This window comes from Furipterus horrens, unplaced genomic scaffold, assembly GCF_987537825.1.
Source record: "Furipterus horrens unplaced genomic scaffold, mFurHor1.1.pri manual_scaffold_3, whole genome shotgun sequence".
NCBI lineage: Eukaryota > Metazoa > Chordata > Mammalia > Chiroptera > Furipteridae > Furipterus > Furipterus horrens.
The window spans coordinates 2,930,251-2,949,358 of record NW_028327173.1 but is presented as its reverse complement, the minus strand read 5'-3'; the positions used below and the strand labels follow the sequence as shown (position 1 = coordinate 2,949,358).

Below are 19,108 nucleotides of genomic sequence, written 5' to 3'. Positions count from 1 at the left end.
GTTAAAATGGCAACTTTTATGTTTCATGTATTTAATGAAAAAGAAGAGACTAAAAAGAAAAAAGTAGGTGGGGGGCTCGATTTGGCCCGGGGGCTGTTGCTCGCTGACATTGGTGGAGTCCAGGCACGGGTCTCCCGTTCGCCACAGTAAATCCAGCAGTGTCCCGTTTCCGTACCTCCCTGGCACCTGGCGCGGCATCTGGCACGCAACAGGTAACCCTAGCAACAGGATTCTGGGCCTCCCTTCGACGGGGCCACCCGTTGGGTTTGGGCAGGGCACATGTTCCCCTACCGCCCCGCCGCGTCCCTGCTTCCTGTGGCTCCAACCCCGCTGGCTCCGACCCAGCAGGCAGCCAGCCGAAGACTAAACCCCGGGCATTCTTCATCCGAATGGGGCGAGGCGGGCTCCTCCCACTTGGCGTATTGATTTTTTTGGACACAAACTGGAAGATTTAACACGAAAACACTGCTTGCTCCCGCGCTCAATCATTCTCTCCTGCCAGGACCTTTGGGGACCCTGACTCTGTCATCTATTGTAGCTGCTGTCCTCCCAGCTTTTCATCATCTGGACAGGACTTCCAGTATCTTCATACATGTCACTGTGTCCCCGATGGAGCGCAGGCAGCCGGGACGGCCACTGGGCCATTAGCCAGCCAGTCCTGCCTGGGTGTGAGGATCCGTTGGTGAAAGTCACTGCCCGCCACTGCTCTCTGCTTTCCCACAGGGACGTCACGGGCAGTGCGAGAACACGCGTGGAAATGAAGTCACACCCTCCCAGAGCTCCTCCACCTGCCACCTCGGCAACCACATGGAAGGGAGGCAGGCAAGGCAGACGCGGCTTGTTCCTGGGACCCGTGTGGGCCCCGGGGTGCCAGTTTCTAGTCTACATGCTCAGAACCAGTGCTGGTGGCCGCAGAGGACAGTCCCTGTGCCTGGAAGACTCCCGCCTTCACTCTGAGGTCGCCTAGCCTGAGCCCCTCCGAGCAAGGGCGAAGTGCTCTGGAACCCGCCGCTGTCCTAACAGGCAAAGGGGACAGAAGCACCAACTAAACGCATCTAGATTTTGATGGGTGCACAGCTTTTCCTGCGAAAACTAGCCCCGCCATCACAGCTGGCACACGTCTCACACGAAGCCACGCATTAAGGTTTCAACACAACAGCCAGAAGGGTTCTCGGGAGGGTGGCTTCTTGGGCAGCTCAGAGAGCCCCGGTCACTGTTCTCATTTCCCAGACGCCACCCACTGTCCCCCAGTGCACAGCAGCCGGGGGACGCAGTCTCCCCCACCGGATGGCCTGGAGGTGCTGGCGGGCGGCACCCCAGCACGTATGGGCGTGTGCTCTGGGAACCGCACAGCGAGCCGGGTCAGCGGACACCTGCTCGGTCCCCAGCCTGCAGCACAGTGAGCAGACCCTGCCTTCTCAGTGACCTCAGCAGACACGTGCCGGAGCTTCAAATCCACTCCGTCGGAGCAGCTTAGAACTGCATCGGGCTTTATAATTTGGAAAACCCGCAGTCCCTGAGTTTTCCTGGCCTGCTGCAGATGAGGAGCTCAGTTTCTGGGACTTTAAGGGACCTGCTGAAGCCCCAAGGCACCTGGCTGCTAAGTGTGGTGCCAGTTCTGCGGCTCAGCCTTCCTACCTGTGGTGGGCACAGGCCGGGGGGCCCTGGGGCCACGGCAGGAAGCCGCGCGGCTGCCGGGAGCACAGAGTTGCTGGTGCATTTAACAAACATGACTGCCTGCCTGGAGGCGGCCGCCTTCGCTGGGGCCTGGGGGAACAAGGAAGCCCCCTCTTACCTCGTCTGTGATCTGGCCTCCGAAGGTCACCCATGTTCCTGGAAGGAGACACACAGGTTCAAGTCAGAGAACCTCCCCAGGGGGCCCAATTCTCCCCTCCACAGGGTGCTGGGACCTCAGGCTGCAGGGAGCAGACGAGGAGCGTTTCCCTGAAAAACGGGCAGGTCCTCACTCTTGCTGGGCTGTGTGTGTGTGTGTGTGTGCGCATGTGTGTGTTGGGAGTGTAGGATCACTGTGACCCAGGAACAGAGTTCACATCTTGAGAAAGAGGAAAAAGGCTGTATCTCCACCCACCCCCCTTTCCTGAGCACCCCTCCTTGTTACCATGGTAACAGAGCCCGCCCATCCTGGCGCCGGGTGCAGCTTCCCCTCACCCTCCCGGGCCTCCTGCAGCCCCTGCTCCCCTGGGTGGCTCTGGGCCAAGGGGCCCCCACACTCACCGAGCCCCAGGCAGGAGACCCGCAGGCCCGACTTCCCGAGGTTCCTGGAAAAGAGACGCCCTGTGAGTTCTCAGCGGTCACGGCAGGCCCCGCCGGCCAGGCCCGGCCCCCACGGTTTCCAGTGCCCCCCGCCAGCCGATGCCGTTCTGAGGCTCCGAGGGCAAGGGAGACCTTCAGAGAGAGGCCTGCGGCTGGCCTGCCCCTGGGAGGAAAGGGCCCACTGTCCCCCCACCCTGCCCGTGCACCCCCGGGCTCAGCCGTGGAGCTGGGACAGGCCACGCTGGTGAGCACGCAGGTGGCCAGGCGGGTCCACCTCAGAGAGAACAATGGAACCAGCGCGCCTCGTTTCCCAGTGAAAGGAGACTGATTCCAACCCATGGAACCCGGCCGCGGGCGCCCTCAGAATTTCCTCTTTCGGTTTCTTTGGTGTCGCGTTTGGGACTTTGTGGTCTTTATGCCTGCTCTCTGAGTAGTGGAGCAGCAGTCGGTCCTGCATCGTGGCCATGCAGCCCGGGAAACCTGTCCCTCTGCAGTAGGAGTTGGGGGGTTCCATTGTGGGTGTTGGTTCCTGTGCCGGGCTGAGCCCCAGCCTCTGTGTGACCCTCAGCCAGGGGTGCAGACACCCCAGCAGCCACAGCTGCTTGGCTCCATCACGTGCCCTCCAAGGGGCCTGCTGGAGGGGGTACACCACAGGGCTCACATGAATGCGTTCAGGGCTGTCACAGAGTGTGGCCACCCCCTGCTGAGGACTGGGGTGCCCGTCTGTCCTGAGGCAGACTGGCTGGGAGCCTAGGGCAGCAGCAGGCTGGGCAGTCCTCAGGAATCTTGTCACTGATCCCCGGACAGCTCTGGGGGGCAGGCACCCTCCTTTTCCTGATGCCGCGAGTCCCATATTATGGAAGAGCACACGGGACCTGCCCAGCAGTGGGGGAGCTAGATTCTCCCCAGGCAGCCGGCTCCAGAACACGCTCACTGCCCCGGAGGTGCCCCCCCCACCCCCCATTGCCAGGGGACACAGGACGTGAGCTGTCCCGACAGGGAAGCTACCGAGTGGCAGGGCAGTGTCCCAGCCACAGCTGGGCCCTGTCCCTTCTGGTGTGAAACTCCGCTCCCCTGGTCCTGGGACATGACGCCCTTCTTGGCGGAAGGAGGCCAGAGAAATGCAAGAGACCCAGATGGTGAACCCCAGCCTCCTTCCCCAAGGCCCTCCTGCCGCTTCCCTGGGTTACCCCACTTCCAACTTCAGCGGGTGCTGTGTCTTCAGTCTCTCCAACCAGGCCCACTCTGAGCCTCTGCAGCCTTGGTTGCCCTGGTGACAAGACCTGCCCCGCCCCCGCCATATCGCAGGACATCACACACTTGTAAGCAGTCTGAAAACAGGTGAACGTGTCACCAAGTCGAAGGGAGTCTGGAACCGCCCAGCTTTCTTGCCAAACGTCCCACGAAAACCAGCCCTGCCGCCGGCCCACTGATCCTCCAGGACGGCCGGGGCTCCCCCTCCATCCGGACACGGTCGCGGCTGGCTTCTCTTCTGGGGGGCTGGTGAGCAGACCCCTCAGAGGCCCCGTGGCCAGAGCTGGTTTCGGACCCTGGCCTGACCTTGCCGGCCGAGGGCCCCCAGGTTCATCGCGGACGGACTCCCCATGCTGCCCCCTGTGCGGTTGCTGTGAGGGGCACCTGGGCCTGGGACAGGCGCTGACTGCACATGTCATTTCCAAGACAGCACAGAGCACGGGCCGGCAGCCTGTTTCCTCGTGCGGAAAACAGCAGACAAATCAAACAGGCTTTAAATACGCGGTATTCAAAGGGAATGGAGGTGCCGTTGTCTTTCCCCCTAGAAATCACTGAAATGACCTAATGGCGCCTGAGCGCTGCTTGTACGTCCCCGCCGAGGACAGCCTGCGTCTGTGACCGCGGGACAGGAAGGCTTGCCCACACCACCTGTATGCTCGCGTCACGCCAGGTGTCTTCAGCAGCTGAGGCGACTGCTCCCACGGGAGCTGGAAAGTACAGGGGTTAGAACCTTGTGCACGCGCAGTCTGGTAGTGAAGCAGGAAGAACTGAGGGCTCTGACCATCAGTTCCCAGCAGCTCGGAGGGCACAGACCCCTTGGGAAAGCCCTCCCTGGACACGTGCACGAACACGAAAACCCTCAGAGCCCAGGTGTTCCCAGAGCCCGGGCGCCTGGTCTGGATAAATCCAGGTGCCGGACTGGGACCGAGCGCCGGAACGTGCTGCGTATCCCGGAGACAGGTGAGGACAGAGAACACGGGGCGAGTCCCCCGGTGCCTGTGGCTGAAGACGGCGGCCTCTCGCCCAGCAGGTGGGCTGAGTCCCCCTCCCCCAACCGCCCCCGCCCCAGGGCACGTGGCTCCCCAGCTGCATCGCCAGGCGCTGCCCATGGGAACGATGTAGGGAAACTAGGACCCCGCGTGATGCCGCAGTGACCCCGCTCCAGTTGTTCCCCGTTAAATGATGGTATTGGTTCTGCCACCTGCTGCCAGGTCTCGGGAGAGGAAATGAGAAACTGAGAAAGGGCAGGGCGTCTCAGGGCCAGGAGCCGTCTGGGCCGCTGCTCAGCGCGGGTGGGGCTCCCTCGCAGTCCTGTCGGGGCCTCAGCTGGTCAGACGCTGCCGCTGGGACCTTTCAAGACCCAACGCCATTCTCTGCAGACTCCCCCCTGCCCCCAAGCAGCACTTCACACAGTGATAGAATAGCTGGCTAAATCTCTACACCCAAATAACGTCGAGTCTTCATTAATGTGGCTCCTGTCCCTCCTGTGGTCTGGAAAAGTGCTAACGGGGCTCACGGGTTTGACCTTCGCAGAGGGACGCGCCGAGGTCCGCCACGGGACACCCCACACCCCCACACTGCGCCCGAGACTCGGGGCAACTGCAGGTCCTTTAGAAATGGTTCGGGGCCCTTCCTTCAGCCGTCTGGGCAGAGGACCGAAGTGTGGTCAGGTGATGGGAAGCGAACGGCTTCGCTGGCCTGGTTCGATGAAGGGACCAGGACGTTTTCCACTCAGTGTGGGTGACTCCCCGTTAACAGGCAGGCCTGCCCTCAGGTTTCAGGCTCCCGAAGGCCGGGCCTCGGCTTCTGAGTCTCCTTCAGGTTCCCGCGGGCAGGGGCAGGGCCCCGAGGGTTTAACTGCGTGTGTGGGGTAAGAATCACAGGCCCTGGGGCAGACCCCAGGGCCTAGGGACAGCTCCTCCCCTCACGCACCCCCTTGACCCCCTGCTCCCTGGGCACTGAGCTCGTCCTCCTGGGCCCTCTGGCAAGAACGTGGCCCCCGGTGCTGGTCACATGCCTTCCGTTCCCTTAACACTGACAGGCGAGGCTGGAGGCCCAGCCATGGACCACAGCACTGGAAGGTCAGCTTCCTAAGGACATGGTCAGGGTGGGGGCAGACTGGCGTCAAGCACCCAGCAGCACCCCTCTGCACCCTCGCTGGGGCCCTAGGACAATCACTGTGGAGCATCCCCATGGGGCAGGTACCCCGTGGGGCAGGAACCCGTGAGGTAGGTGCCCATGATCAACAGGGGAGCCCCGTGGTTTGAATTCTGACTTCCATGTCAGCTGCTGTGGAAACACTCCACAGGGGATGAACCCACCTGTCTCTCCTGCACCCCAAGTGAAGCTCACCTGGCCCAGCCGCTTGTAAGGCCAGATGGGGTCCTGCAGTTAGGAAGCGCTGGGGCTGGGGGACCTGAAGCCTGGTCCCCCGACTGCAAACCCTGCAGCCAGTGAGCACCTGCCTCCCTTCACTGTCCGTCTCTGCCTCCGGCATGTGCCACACATGCCCACGTGTGCCCACGGATGCACGCACAGGCGCACGCACAGGTGCACACACATGCAGGAGTCATCTCCTCAATGGACCCGGGGCTCTCAGGGGGAAACCACATTAACAGCCACTTTTCCCACTTACGCGGCACTTGATTTTTTTAGACATGGCCTCCCTGGGGTCAAGTCCTTTGAGGACACTAGGATTGACTTAAACGTCGCAGCGGTGACAGGTAGCAGAGTAAGGAAGAATATTCTGTCCACCCCTAGCTTTCGATCCCCACTTCCCTAAAGATACGAGCCCCCAGAGCTTCCAGAACAGAGGACTCCATCCTGCATCATCCCCCTGAGCTCAGAGTTCACTGCAGAGCGCCCAGCCTCCCCCAAGGCCCAGGGAAGGAGGGCACACGGCGCAGGTGCAGGACTCACCCCGAGGGCCACAGGACTCACAGGACTGAGCGACTTGGCTCCTGCACGTGTGGGCCGACCGTGGGGCGCTGGTTTGGGGGAGGTTTAATCGGTTCCTCTCGGCTGTGAGGATCGAGTCTCCACCAACCCCAGCCAGCCGCCCAGGCCTTCTCCTGAGATACAAGTGGACTCGTCTGTGGTTTTCGGAGGCTGGTGGCCCAGGTGACAGAAAGAAGAGTTAGAAATATTTTCCTGCCAAACCCGGGAGCTGGAGACCTGACCCAGCTTTTCCAGTGGACGCAGATGATTGCTGTGAGGAGCCCCCTCTCCCCAGAAACACTGTTCTCAAAGCAGCAAAGGCTCTGGGCACAGAAAGGTCCCCCAGGAGTGAGAAAGGCCAGCCCCCTGGCAGGGTGCCCCACGACCCTGACCCCAGGGGCCCTCTATACAAAGTTGGACGCTCTGTTTCCCCCTGCTGAGCCCACTGAGCATCTGGGCAGGGCCCTGGGGGGAGATGAGAGGGGTCTCAGGAAGGCTCCTGCCCCTGGTCCTCGACCCTCACCCCATACAAGACACAGTGAGACAACCTGGTGCCCTGAGGGCCGGAGCCCACCCGGAGGGACACAGGAGGGACACAGGAGGGACAACCTGTGTCGCTCTCACGCTGAGGCTGAGCACCAGCAGGATGCTCCAGATGTGGTTCTGAGCCCTGCAGAGTGACAGTCCTGCCTGCAGAGGAGCCTGGCTTGGCGTCTGGCTCAGCCCGGGAGGAAAGATGAATCCCGTCCATGGTTCAGCCAGTAGCCTGGCTGCAAAGACATCAGCTCACCCGCGGGCCAGGGGGAGAGCGGGGGGCCTAGGGCCAGAGCCCGGGGCTCCCGTGAAGAGAAAGCACCACAGAGTCCGCTGTTGGGGGGCTTGGCTATTGTAACCCCGCGCCCCAAACAGAAACCAGCAGGCAGAAAAGAGAAGCCACCGCGCGCCCGTTTACTCTGCCTGCAGTCGCGAAAAACTTGGGGCTGACCCGAGCCTCGATTTTATTCCTTACCCTGCCTGCCAAGGCTACAAAAAGCCTCTTCCGGCCTCTCAGCTCAAGAAGCACCCATGTCTGAAGGGATCTGCAGGTTCACCGGCTCCCCCAGATGGGCTGGGGCAGGGCAGCCCCCGCCCCGCAAAGCCAGCTAAGCCTCCTACCTATGTTTCATCCCCGGCTGCTTCCTGCTGGCGTCGCCTGCGCTTGGGTGGCTCTGCACTGATAGTTGTCCCAGACTCCGGGCCACCATGGCCACAGCGCGGAAGCGGCCGCGGGTACCCAGCCTGGGGCTGCTGACGGCCTGCCGGCCCAGCCGCTCCTCCGGGCCCCGGCCCTTGAGGCCGGGCTCAGAGCACGCGAAGGACACCTGCATGCTGGGGCGGGGCGTGGGGGTGGCCGGCACTCAGCTCCCGGGCTCGTGCCCCCCCCTTCCGGGCTCCAAAGTCATCTGCCCTTCTCCGCCCGCCTGACAAGACTTTGTCCCCGAAGTGGAGGAGCTGCGAGGTCTTCCTTCAGGAGCGAGGGTTTCCAAAGCCAACGGCGGAGCAAAAAGCCTGTGCAGCCTCCTGGGCCAGGGAATCAAATTTCCAGAAACGTGCCGGAGGGGACCTTGTCAGAGAGAACGCGGCAATCGCGCAGGGGTGCTGTTTTCTGTCCCCTCTCAGCTCTTCCTTGTGTCTGGGGGTCCCTCCTCTGCCCCCACACTGGTCTGGCTCTGGCTGCCCGGCGCCCAGCAGTGTCCAGCAGGGCTGGGCTGCCACTTACTCCTGACCAATGAGCGACACTGTGGTCTCTGACAGGAGAAGGGGGAGGGGGGGCCCCTCGGTGGGGCAGCGGACAGCAGCCTGGGGTTTCGGGGATCAGCTGCTTCTCCGGGCTTCCTGGAGTCTCCCTCCCGGGGCTGCACACCGTGGGCTGCCGGGGCTCCAGGGCCGCATTACTGAGGCGGTTTGCACAAGCCGCTGCGCTGGCGGGTCCCCGGGGGCGGCGCTGGCTGCTCCAGGGTGCCGGCCACTCAGTCAGGGCCCGGAGAGACAGCAGCGCGGCCCGTGGACGTGAACGGCGCCCCCATCTGCGTGTGGGTCTTGCCCAGGAGGGCGGGATTTCCACGGGGGCTCAGCACAGGGAGAAGCCAAGTCACCAGGAATGGGGAGGAGAAAAGACCACTCTGTCTAGATGCTGATGACACAGATGAACCGAGGAAGGAACCTGGGTCGAGGGACCAGACCTGAGAAGCCCCAGCACTTACACGTTTAGCTCACAGCAGGCGCTCCGTGGAAACTTCTGGAGTGAATGAACCAAGACCCTGTTCCCCATCCCACTCTCCTTCCCCACACTCGTGGCTCATGGGGTTTCCTGAAGCCCAGAGAGAGGTCCCCGTTGGCAGGAAAGGCTTTGCCCTCTGACCGCCAGCACGACATTCTCGGCCTGCAGGGTGGACCCTTGCCAAAGCTGACTTCTGGGTCCTTCCTTGCCCTTTGGGAGCACCAGATGGAAGCTGGGTGCGCAGGGGTCTAGCCCAGGCTTCGCTGCTCATTCGCTGTGTGATCCCAGTGTGGCATCCTGCCCTCTTGGGGACTCGGCCTCCAGTGATAAAATGGGGGGGCGTGGCCTGAGGCGCCGCTCTGTCCCCCCCAGTGGGGAAATCCAGGGGCCTTCCACGTCTGCTGGCTGTCCACCCTCTGCTCTGACAGGGTGCAGAAAAGACTGCCCCCAGAGATGTTCGCCATGATGGTGGCTGACTTGCCTTTTTGACACAGAAGTCAGGAATGGACCTCGCTCAGTCCTGGGCCCCCTGCCCGTGAGCTGGGCGGCCAGGGTAGTGGCCCCTCTCCAAGCTTCTGATCCCCAGGTACGGTCAGCTCACGCCTGCGAAGCACTCACTCGGGGCCTGGCCCTCGGGAAGTGCTCACAGATGGCTTGTAGTCCCACAGTCCCCTGGCACGGGGGAGTGGCTTTCTGGAGGTGGGAGCCAGTGTAGGCTCCTGGGTGAGATTCACCCACCATGCCCCACTGGGGACTGTGCCCCTGTCCTCCCCATGGACACAGGCCTGACTTGGCAGCAGGGGTCACTCCCCGAGGGTGGGACCTGGACCTACCTAGGGACAGAAGGTCTGGGAGGGCAGGTGTCTTTGCCAAGGGGTCCCTGGCAGGTCACATGTGCCACCTGCAGATGCCAGCGGGGCCCCCCAGGCTCAGCTCCACCTTCCCTTCCACGTTTCCAGGTAAGCCCCTCAGGTGGTGGGGGACGGGACGGTGGATGGCAGCCACAGTGACCACCCCTCACCAGTCAGCCCCTCTGTGAGCTGGACCTTGTATGGAAGGACAGTGTGCCCTGGCCTGCAGGGAGCCCACGGGCTGCTGAAGAGGCCGCAGGTGGCGAAGACTCTGCCCTTGGCCTCTCCCCAGGGCTCAGGGTGCCCATTGTCCCTGAGCAGGGTGCCAGGGAGCATGTTGTTATGGATGCAGATTCCTGGGCCCCACAGAGATGTACTGAACCAGTGGTCTGGGCTGGGCTTGAAGGGACGCCACGCACCGGGCCCAGGGGACGTGGGACTCTCCTGCTTCATTCTGCTTCTGCATTTCTGTGCTCCGGCAGACTGTCCAGCCACACCAGGGCTGGCTGGCAGCTTATTGTTCCCAGATGGTGCGCTTCAAGGAGCACCGAGTTCAGTGACACCCACAAAGACTTAGGCACCACAGTGTGTCAGACGTCACCCGCATCCCCACACGGCCCAGCAAACCTGAAAACCCAGAGACCTGAAAACATATGCCCACACAAACACGTGAACACAAATGTCCACAGCAGCCTTACTCGCGGCAGCCAGGAAGTAGAAACAACCATATACCCGTCAGCTGACTGATGGATCACAAGATGAGGCCTGTCCCCACGATGGGATGTCACCCTGCCACCCCAGGAACGGAGCTCCGATCAATGCTGCCATGTGGACGGACGGAACACCTCGTGCTAAGGGAAAGGAGCCGGCCACAACAGGGTACACGTATGGCTTCACTTCCATGGCATGTGCAGACCGGGCAGACCCACAGAGACAGAAGGTAGGCGTGTGGCTGCCAGGCACTGGCCAGAGGGGGCATGGGAGTGACCGCTAATGTAGGCACAGGGCTTTTCTGGGCGGTGACGAAAATGTTCCAGAATGGATCGTGGTGATTTTTTGCACAATGCTATGACTGTACTACAACCTTAAATTGTACGCTTTAAATGCACGGATGGTATGTGAATTCTCTCGTAAGGACAAAAAGTCATTTAGCCCAAAAGCCTCCTGGCCATCATGTTGACCACCCCCTGTGGGTGTGCCCCTCCCATTGCTCTGACATCAGCTCAGATGGCACCTGCTGTGTGAAGCCAGCCCCCAAGTACCAGTAATGTCTCCCTTCTCCAAGCGACAGCACCCACACTCTCCCCAGTGACAGCAGAGAGGCGGGGAGCCATTGGCTGGACTCCTCAGCAAGAATCACCCGCCCCCTGACCTTGGCCAGCACCAGGGCTTCACTGTCCAGGGCCCTGCGACAGAATCCCAGCTCTCCTCCCACGGTGACGTGTCCTGGGGGTGACAGGAATGAGTACGTGACCTCAGGACTCTCCTGGGGAACCCAGCACAGGACTGTGAAGCAGACTGGTGGGCGCGGCGTCTGTGAAGGCCGGCCAAGATTTGTCACTCTCCTTTCGACCGAAACAGGGGTCACAATTCCCGGGAGTCTTAGAAAGTCACAAGAGTTAACAGGAGTGGAAAGCAGAAAGCTTAAACCCCTGGCCTGAACTTGCCACAGTGAAATGTCAGCCCCTAAGGGCCTCTGCTTTGAAACGTCTCTAGGTGGAGCGTAGGGTGAACTCTGCTTGGCTGGAAACAAGCGTCAGGTGGAAGAACTGAGCGTGGGTGTTTGGCTTTAATCTACAGCCGACTTGTGGGTCCTAGTCCTGCCTCTCTGGCGCCTGTTACTGTTAAAACAAAGCAGCCGGTCCCTGCTGCAATGAATCAGAGGTGCAGCTCCTGCACTTAGAAGCTCTGCTCTGCGTCCCCAGAATGCCACTAAAAGAGGGCCTCCTGGGACAGAAGCCTCTGGCTCAGCTGCTGGGGTGCCCCCAGCCCCCGCTCACCCAGGATGGCATGGAGAGACGGGAACGCCTGGCCCAGCCAGGCCCTTCCCCCACGATGGGGACGGGCCAACAGTAGAAGGGGATGGACACCCTCACTGCACAGATGGCAGCAAGCAAGAGTGAGAACGCGCAGCTGTGCCCCGTGGGGCCAGTGCCCCCCCCACCCACCAGTGCCCTGACTGCTGAACGGAGCATGGTGTGCACCCAAAGGTGCCTCTCTGCCAAGGAGGAGGGCCAGATGCTGGTGAGTAGGGGGCTGCCCCAAGGAGCAGTGGCCTGGGAGGTCCTTGGCCCCGGGAGTTTCTAAGAGCCAAGGGCGGCAGGCTGGTGGCCTTTCTGGAGGAGGTGCCATCGGGTAGGTAAGAGCGGAAGGAAGGGAAGGAAGGCTCCTCCCTCAGCGACTGAGTGCCGTGGCTTCCTCCAGCGCACACCCCAGTCAGGTCCAGTGCTGATACAAGATCTGATTAAGGTCACGGGGAGAAGTGGGGGGGTGGCCGTAGGAGGAGGTTGCCGAGGCAACGGACAGCAGTCTAGGCCGGGATTGGTTGAGAGGCCGAAGCCGCCAGAGCCAACGGAAATAAAAGGAGGGCTCTCTGGCCCCTGCGCTTGCTCTCTCTCGGGCTCTTCTGCCTCGGGGCCCCTGGGTGCGGGGGCTGCAGCCGCCTGCGGTTCCCGGCGGGCGGTGTTCTGGATGGGAAGGAACTCCGGGCGCGGCCTGGGGTCGGCGGGCCTGGCAGAGGGGGCAGGGTGGTTATCCTGCGGGCGCTCTAGAGGGGACGGGCTCCGAGGCAGGAGCCTGTCATTCTTCCAAAATTGTGTAGCGTTTGTATCTTATACTGTGTTGGTTTGTAAACTAACCCTGTAGGAACAAGACAACTGCAACTGACAGGGGGCGTGCTCGGGGAGCCCACGTGGTGGGGTTTAGCCCTCACGGACCGGCTATAGTGGTTAAAGCTGTGGGTAAAGAGCTGAAGGTCTTGGCTTTAGCTGACAGGCCTGTGTGACTATTGCCCGTGGAAAGCTGTTACAGTGACCCCTCATTTATCTCGGGTGTTACGTTCTAGACCCCCCCGCCCCCCGCGAAGTAGGAACCTTCCGTTTATTTTAGTGTTTATATATATCTTAAGGCTTTATAAACCCTTCCCACACGCTTATAAACTGTTCCCAGTCCCTTATTAACCTTTCCAGTCCCTTAGTAACCTTTCCCACACCTTTATAAACACTACTTATGTTCTTAAACATATCCTACACTCTTAACCTGCGTCACTTTAACAACATACGTATACAGTACCGCACAATCCGGCAACATAGTGAAAAATCCGCGATAAATAATTAACTATAATATTTTTAAAAAATCCCGCGATACAGTGAGGCCGCGATAAGTGAACCGCGATATAGAGGGACGGCTGCAACTCAAAACTGTGAAGCTTTTGAATAAAGGCTCCTTTCCTTTATCACCAAACCTTTGCCTCTGGAATTCTGCATAGAGGGTAGCCGTGGGCAGCGGGACCCCAACTGCTGTTTGGTGACAGTGCTATCAGCCTGCAAAGGTGACTGTGATCTTATTTGGAAATGGGGTCTTCGGCGCTGTAGTTAAGATGAGGCTGTGCTCAACGGGGGCCCCGATGCATGACTGGTGTCCTTGTAGAGAGGGACTTAGAGTCACGCGTGCGCACAGAGGGACACAGCCCTGTGAAGGTGGGGGCGGAGGCTGGAGTGAGGGGTCTACAAGATGAGGAGCGTTGGGACCTGCCGGCTGCCGCCAGGAGCTGAGAGAGCCTTCCGAGAGGCAAGGCCCCTCCACGCCTGGATTTCAGACGTCTGGCCTCCAGGCTGAGAGGGAGCACATCGCTGTGGCCGTGAGCCACTGTCTGTGCAGAACTTTATTGTGGCTGCCCCAGGACCGCTCAACGCCATCAGCCGGCGCTCACAGAGGCTTAGAATGTTCTAGGTGCTCGGAACAGACAAAGGCCCCACTCTCAGTGGGGTGCAGAGGGGCAGAAACATGGTGAGGGAGCTAGTGGGAGTGGTGAGGTTGCCCGTCAGGATGGTGGGCGGGGAAGGACTCCCTAGGCATTTATTTGAACTTGGTGGTCATGAAAGTGTCTTCAAGAACAAAGGTGCCGCTTGCTGATGGGAGTGAACCAGCCATGGGGACACATGGGGATTGCACCCTCCAGGCAGAGAGAACAACGTGCAAGGGCCCTGAGGCTGGGATGAGCTCAGCACGCTCAAGCACCCTGGGCGGGAGGGAGAGCGTCCCTGCTGGAATCAGAGCTGCACACGGGCCAGGCAGGGCCTTGCAGGGAGTTTGTGTCCATTCCCTGCTCCAGGGAAGCAGAGGGGGGACACGCTGAACCGAGGTCCGGAGTCCACAAGCCCCGGCCTCCAGGCTCCAGCCTCCTGTCTGAGGCCTCAACTCTGGGCCCTCGGTCACTGAGGTCAGGTGGGCACGGAGGGGCAGCTCACACAGGGACTGTGTGTGTTTAAGAATTCAGCGCATTTAGTTTAAACAGCAAGACTTGGGGACAGTGAAAAAAAAATGCGGGATGTTAACAAAAAAGCTTTTCCCTGGCTGCGGGGCCCCGCCCAGCTGACAGAGCACCCAGGTCCGTGGGGTCTTATCTATGGGCTCTATCTTTTTTTGTATGAATGTTTGGGACCAAGTTTAACCGAGTCCTGGCCCAGCTGCCGATGGGGACTGGTGACTGAGGGGTCTTCAGTAACGGGTGGCAGATTTTCCTCAGGGTGTATGGTAAATAGGAGGTTTGTCCCGTCCCCCCATGTTGGTGTCTTGGGGCTTCCATGACAGAGTGCCACAAATGATGGGGCTTCGGACAACAGAAATGGAATCTCTCCCAGTTCTGGAGGCCAGAAGTCTGAGGTCAGGGTCTTGTGGGGCCGAGTTCTCTCTGAGGGCTCTAAGGCGCCTCCTTCTGTGTCCACCCCCCCAGCTTCAGGGTCATGTCACTCCAGTCACTGCCTGCACCGCCACATGGCCTCTCCCTGTGTGTCTCCACACAGATCCCTGGGATGAGGGCCCACTTCTCTCCTGGGCGGCCTCCTCTTAAGTCCCTGCATCTGCCGTGATCCTGTTTCCAAATGGGTCACATTCTGAGGCTTTGGGTGCACATGAAATTCTGGGAGACAGGATTCACTCCAGTGTACCCTTGATCACAGGTTGTATCCACAAGGGAGGGGGCTGGGGTCTTCCCAGAGGCTCAGGGTTAGGCTCTGGCCGCCCTGCGTGGTCCCTATTGCTCTGGCCTGTCTCACTGCGGCCCAGCTCTGAGCCTTTGCTCCTCTCCTGCATCGTGACCCTGTCCCTTGGCCTGGGAGGTTCTCCCCCACATCTTCGAATGTCCCCCTTCAGATGGTGCAGGTCTCAGCTGTCCCTGAGGCATCACCTGCTTTTTCTCTGCCTGCCCCAACCAGGACATACATGCGGCTTCTGGCTTGTTGCCTAGAGCCAAGGAGATCATCCCTAAACATTTGCTGAATTAATGAAAAGTATCAATGACTAGTCAAAGATAGAAAGCCATGCGGTCTCACCTCCCTCTTGAGAAGTTTCCACCAGAACTAGGAGCTGCTTTGCGGCCTGACTGGCTGACCCTCCGTCCTTCCTCGCAGCTGCATTTGGAGCACAAAGCCTTTAGAATCCTGCCACCTAATGGACTCACGGCAGAAGTGTTGTTGTTTCTTTAAACCACAACCACATGTTCAAACACTGAGCCGAAGACCCAAACACACTGTCCAGAGGAGACAGTGTTACAGCCCCAGGGCCGGTCTCTGCCCCACTCTCCAGAGACCAGCCAGGTAACCCCTGGGCCTGGGTCAGGTGGGAGCCAGAGACCAAACATAGGCCGCCCAATGAATCCGAAGGTCACATAAACAGCGAATAACTTTTTAGTACAAGCCTGTCCCAAATATCTCACGGGACAGACTTATACTAAAATAAAAATGTGATGTTTCTGTGAAATTCAAAGGTAACTGGGTATCCTGTATTTTTGTTTGCTAAACCTGGCAATGGCACACAGATCGGGCCGGGAGGGTCCCCTCCAGCCGACTGGCTCTGGTGAGGGTGTGGCCCCGGCAGTACAGGACGGAAGCTGCACGTATGGAACTTAGAAATGCGAACACATGGTCTGGGCTCTGGCGCTTTCTGAGGCCTTCGCAGGAGAAGGTGGGGCGGCGGAGCGCTGTCCCAGGTGCTGATCTCAAAGCCGAGCGAGCCAAACGGAATGTCCTACTGAGGTTCCCACTAGCCCTGCCTGCCCGGCATCCAGAGAGCGCAGGGACACCGACTCCACAGCCGTTGCTGCTACAGTTACAGGTGCAGTGGCAGCAGCCAACCTAGAGGCCACCTGCTGAGGGCCATGTCCCACAAGGACAGCCCAAAGGAAGGACCCAAAGGAAGGGAGCCCCTCCTCTCCCCAGGACCCACCCTGGGTGGCTGGTGCTTGTACGGATTTGTTATTTGAGATGACAAATCAAGCTTTTTCACTAACCTCTGTGCCACCAACCCCCGGGAATTACTTTGTCCCAGTGATGTGGCAGGAGGACAGATGACGGCTCATGTCTCCCCCTTCTGCAAAGTGTTTTCTAGAAACCACATTCTCTTCTCACGCAGAACGTGCCAGACTGGACGGAGCTTATCTCTGGGGGACAGGACCACGCAGCCTCCCGTTTTTCTCTCACGCGTGTCTCTGTGGTTGGAATTTTCAAACACGAGGTACTGGCCCTAACATACGACCAGGTGGGCCCCGGATTTCCCGGGCTGCGGCCCCCTGGCCAGAGCTGCCCCCTGCGGTGTCCCAGGTGCGCACCACCCGCCCGCTGGCCCTTACCGGTACTTCATGCCCGTGCGGCGGGCGGTGCAGCCGTCCAGCGAGAGGCCGTGCATGCGGAGGAAGTTCTCCATGTTCCTGGCCTGCGCGGCGGCCCGCACCTCCCGCAGCCGCTGCAGCTCCAGCGTGTCGGTTTGGCGCACGGGGTGCAGGGCCCAGTCAGAGTGGCACCTGCTGCTCACGCTCCGCAGGCTCTCGCTGTACGTCATGGACAACATGGTCCTGCCTGGGAGCCACCACCGTCCGGACGGGAAAGGCCGAGGGGCGACGGATCGCAAAACGTGCCACTGTCCCCGCGGCCCACGCTGGGTGCTGGCCCCGGGGCGGGGCAGCTGCAGAGACACATCCTTCAGTGAGAGTGTCCATCGAGGACTGCTGGTGCCTGGGGACGGGGGCCTGGCTCCTGGATGTCAACACCTCTTGGTGTGAGATACTCAGTCCTCAAGGCTGCATGGCCGGGGGCTCCGGCTAAGCACCCCGTTCCCACCCCCCACTGTGAGTCCAGCCCAGGAGAAGCTGCATTCCAGGCGGGAGAGCTCCAGGTGCTCAAGTGGAAACTGGGGTACGGAGAGTATGCAGACAGCCTGAGCCGCAAAGCCATAGACGTGACAGCACAGTGCGCCCTGGAGGCGTCATTGGGTAAGACCAGGGAAAGGGACGTGCCTGGGAAGCAGCGGAAGCACCCCTGTCGCCGAGCAGGTGACCTCGCCCCATCCCAGGTCTTGTCCAGGGGACGCCAACCCCACACGCACGCTGGGCTGTGTGCGCCCCGGGCTCCAGGCTCCACGACCCCCGACTACAGCACAGCCCCCAGGTTCTTACAACAGGTGGACCGAGCGGGTGCACTTAAGGGAGCGCGATGAGGGGCAGGTTTAGCAGGGAAACTTCAAAGCTGAAATGTGAACAGCCATTGCTACACGGTCACCCTAAATGAAGACGACGCGCCCTCGGAAACGAAACACAACGCAAGTGCCCACCGACAGGAACGCCGGGCACACACGTGAGAGCCCGCCCATCACACGGGCACTCCTGCACCTTCAAGTGATAACACGCAGTGACTCCTAGGGGACAGCGGTGAGAGGCGACGGCAGGAGCGTGTGTGTAGGACGCGCACGTGTGTGAGCGTTCACGGACACTGGGAGTGAACCCGCGCAGGAATGGCTGCGGCTGCAGGGGCGCTTCCCGAAAAACAGGGCCCATGTCAGGCGCTAGGGCCCAGCCAGGCCGAGATCAATAGCTATTAGTCCTCAGGATACGACCCACCAAAAAGCACCCAGGTCTGGCTTGGCTCCGGAAATCTAGCCAAGGCCTCGGGGCTGGGATGCCATGGGGCTCCACGCCCGGGTTTTGAGCTAGGACACCGGTTATTGTAAGTGATGTGGGACCCTAACCACGCAAAACAGGGTGTAGGGTGCAGGGGCGGGCAGGCAGGACAGGCCCCTCGTGAATGGTACGGGGGAGCCGTGCAGGCATCAAATATCACCAGGAAACCTTGGCTAGGATGAAATGCAGATGTTAATAACTGCCCCATCTTGCAGAGAGCGTATGTTCCTAATAAGCTGGGTGCAGGGCAGGGTGTGGCCAGGGCTTAAGAGGGTCTCCAGGCTCACGGTCCTTCCTTATTGCAGCTCTGGGAGTGCCTGCATGGAGGGAGCCCAGAGCCTCCGGCTGTGAGTGTCCCCTGATGCCACCAGCTCAGGCCAGGGACCTGCTGGGAGAGGTGGGGTGTGGGTGAGCAAGGCAACCCCTGGGCGCAAGGGGAGGGGGAGGGCCATGCACAGTGCAGGCGGAGCTGGGGGGAGCTGGGGAACATTCCCCTTTATAAGGCCCCGAGGTGTGACCCCACGAAGGAACCCTGCTGGTCCCCAGTGCTGTGGGTTTGAGAGGACAGAGCCAGGCTGCCTGCACGTCCTCACGCTGGGGCTCACTCTGCTGCCCTCTGAAGGTGACGGGGGCAGGCGCAGGCCCTTGGACAAAGGGGACCTAGGAAGACATTGCCCTGGAAGGGAGGGCAAGCCCACCCTTGGGGCTCCTGCCAGCCCTCTTGCTTCTCAGGGCCCAACAGTGCAGCGACCTCTGACCTCTCCCTCTTTGTCACCGCCGTGCCCCCACCTCAGGAAAAATCAGCCCCTCCTCAATAGCCATGGCTAATGACGGCAGCACCTACAGGTTCTTCCCAAGCTGCCTCCTGCAAATCTGTTCCTGTGGAGAGCCAGGGGGCCCCAGGGGAATTCACGTAAATGAGCCCCGAGATGCAGAGAGAGGAGAGAAAAGAAGACATTAGCCTCACGAAGTCCTGGGACTCAAACAAAAGTGCCCTGACGAGCCGTCCCCTGGAATTTCTGAGCTTTGGTCTGTTTCCCGAGAGCCACCAAAGCAGCAGGTTTGAAAGGAATCCCACACGTCTTTTTGATCGGAGACACTGAAACCAGCCACAGTCCCTGAGAGCGGGAACACGGAGGGAAGCGGGGGCCTTGGCAGCAGCATCGCTGGCAGCGGGGGTCTGCAGTGCAAGGCACGGCCTCGGGGCGGAGCAGGACGACCCGTGTCCGGAACAGTCAGCAAGCCAAGGCCCAGCCCCACAGCCCTGCCCGCGCGGGCCGCGTGCTGCCACACAGCCACCAAATGTCCTTCTGTCGTCCCCGGGGCAGCCGACAGTGCTCAAGCCCCGTAGGGAGCCAGCCG

At 60.7% G+C, this 19,108-nt stretch overlaps 1 protein-coding gene across 1 annotated transcript in view; it reads right to left on the bottom strand.

The window, feature by feature from the left end:
* KCNAB2 (potassium voltage-gated channel subfamily A regulatory beta subunit 2) overlaps positions 1-19,108 on the bottom strand; it is a 70,540-nt gene that overhangs the window by 16,876 nt on the left and 34,556 nt on the right. Inside the window, exons 4-5 of the mRNA XM_090268497.1 lie at positions 2,236-2,279; positions 1,796-1,833 (exon numbers count right to left, since the gene is read on the bottom strand). Coding sequence (XP_090124623.1) covers positions 1,796-1,833; positions 2,236-2,279 — 82 coding nt within the window. The remainder of the gene's footprint in view (positions 1-1,795; positions 1,834-2,235; positions 2,280-19,108) is intronic.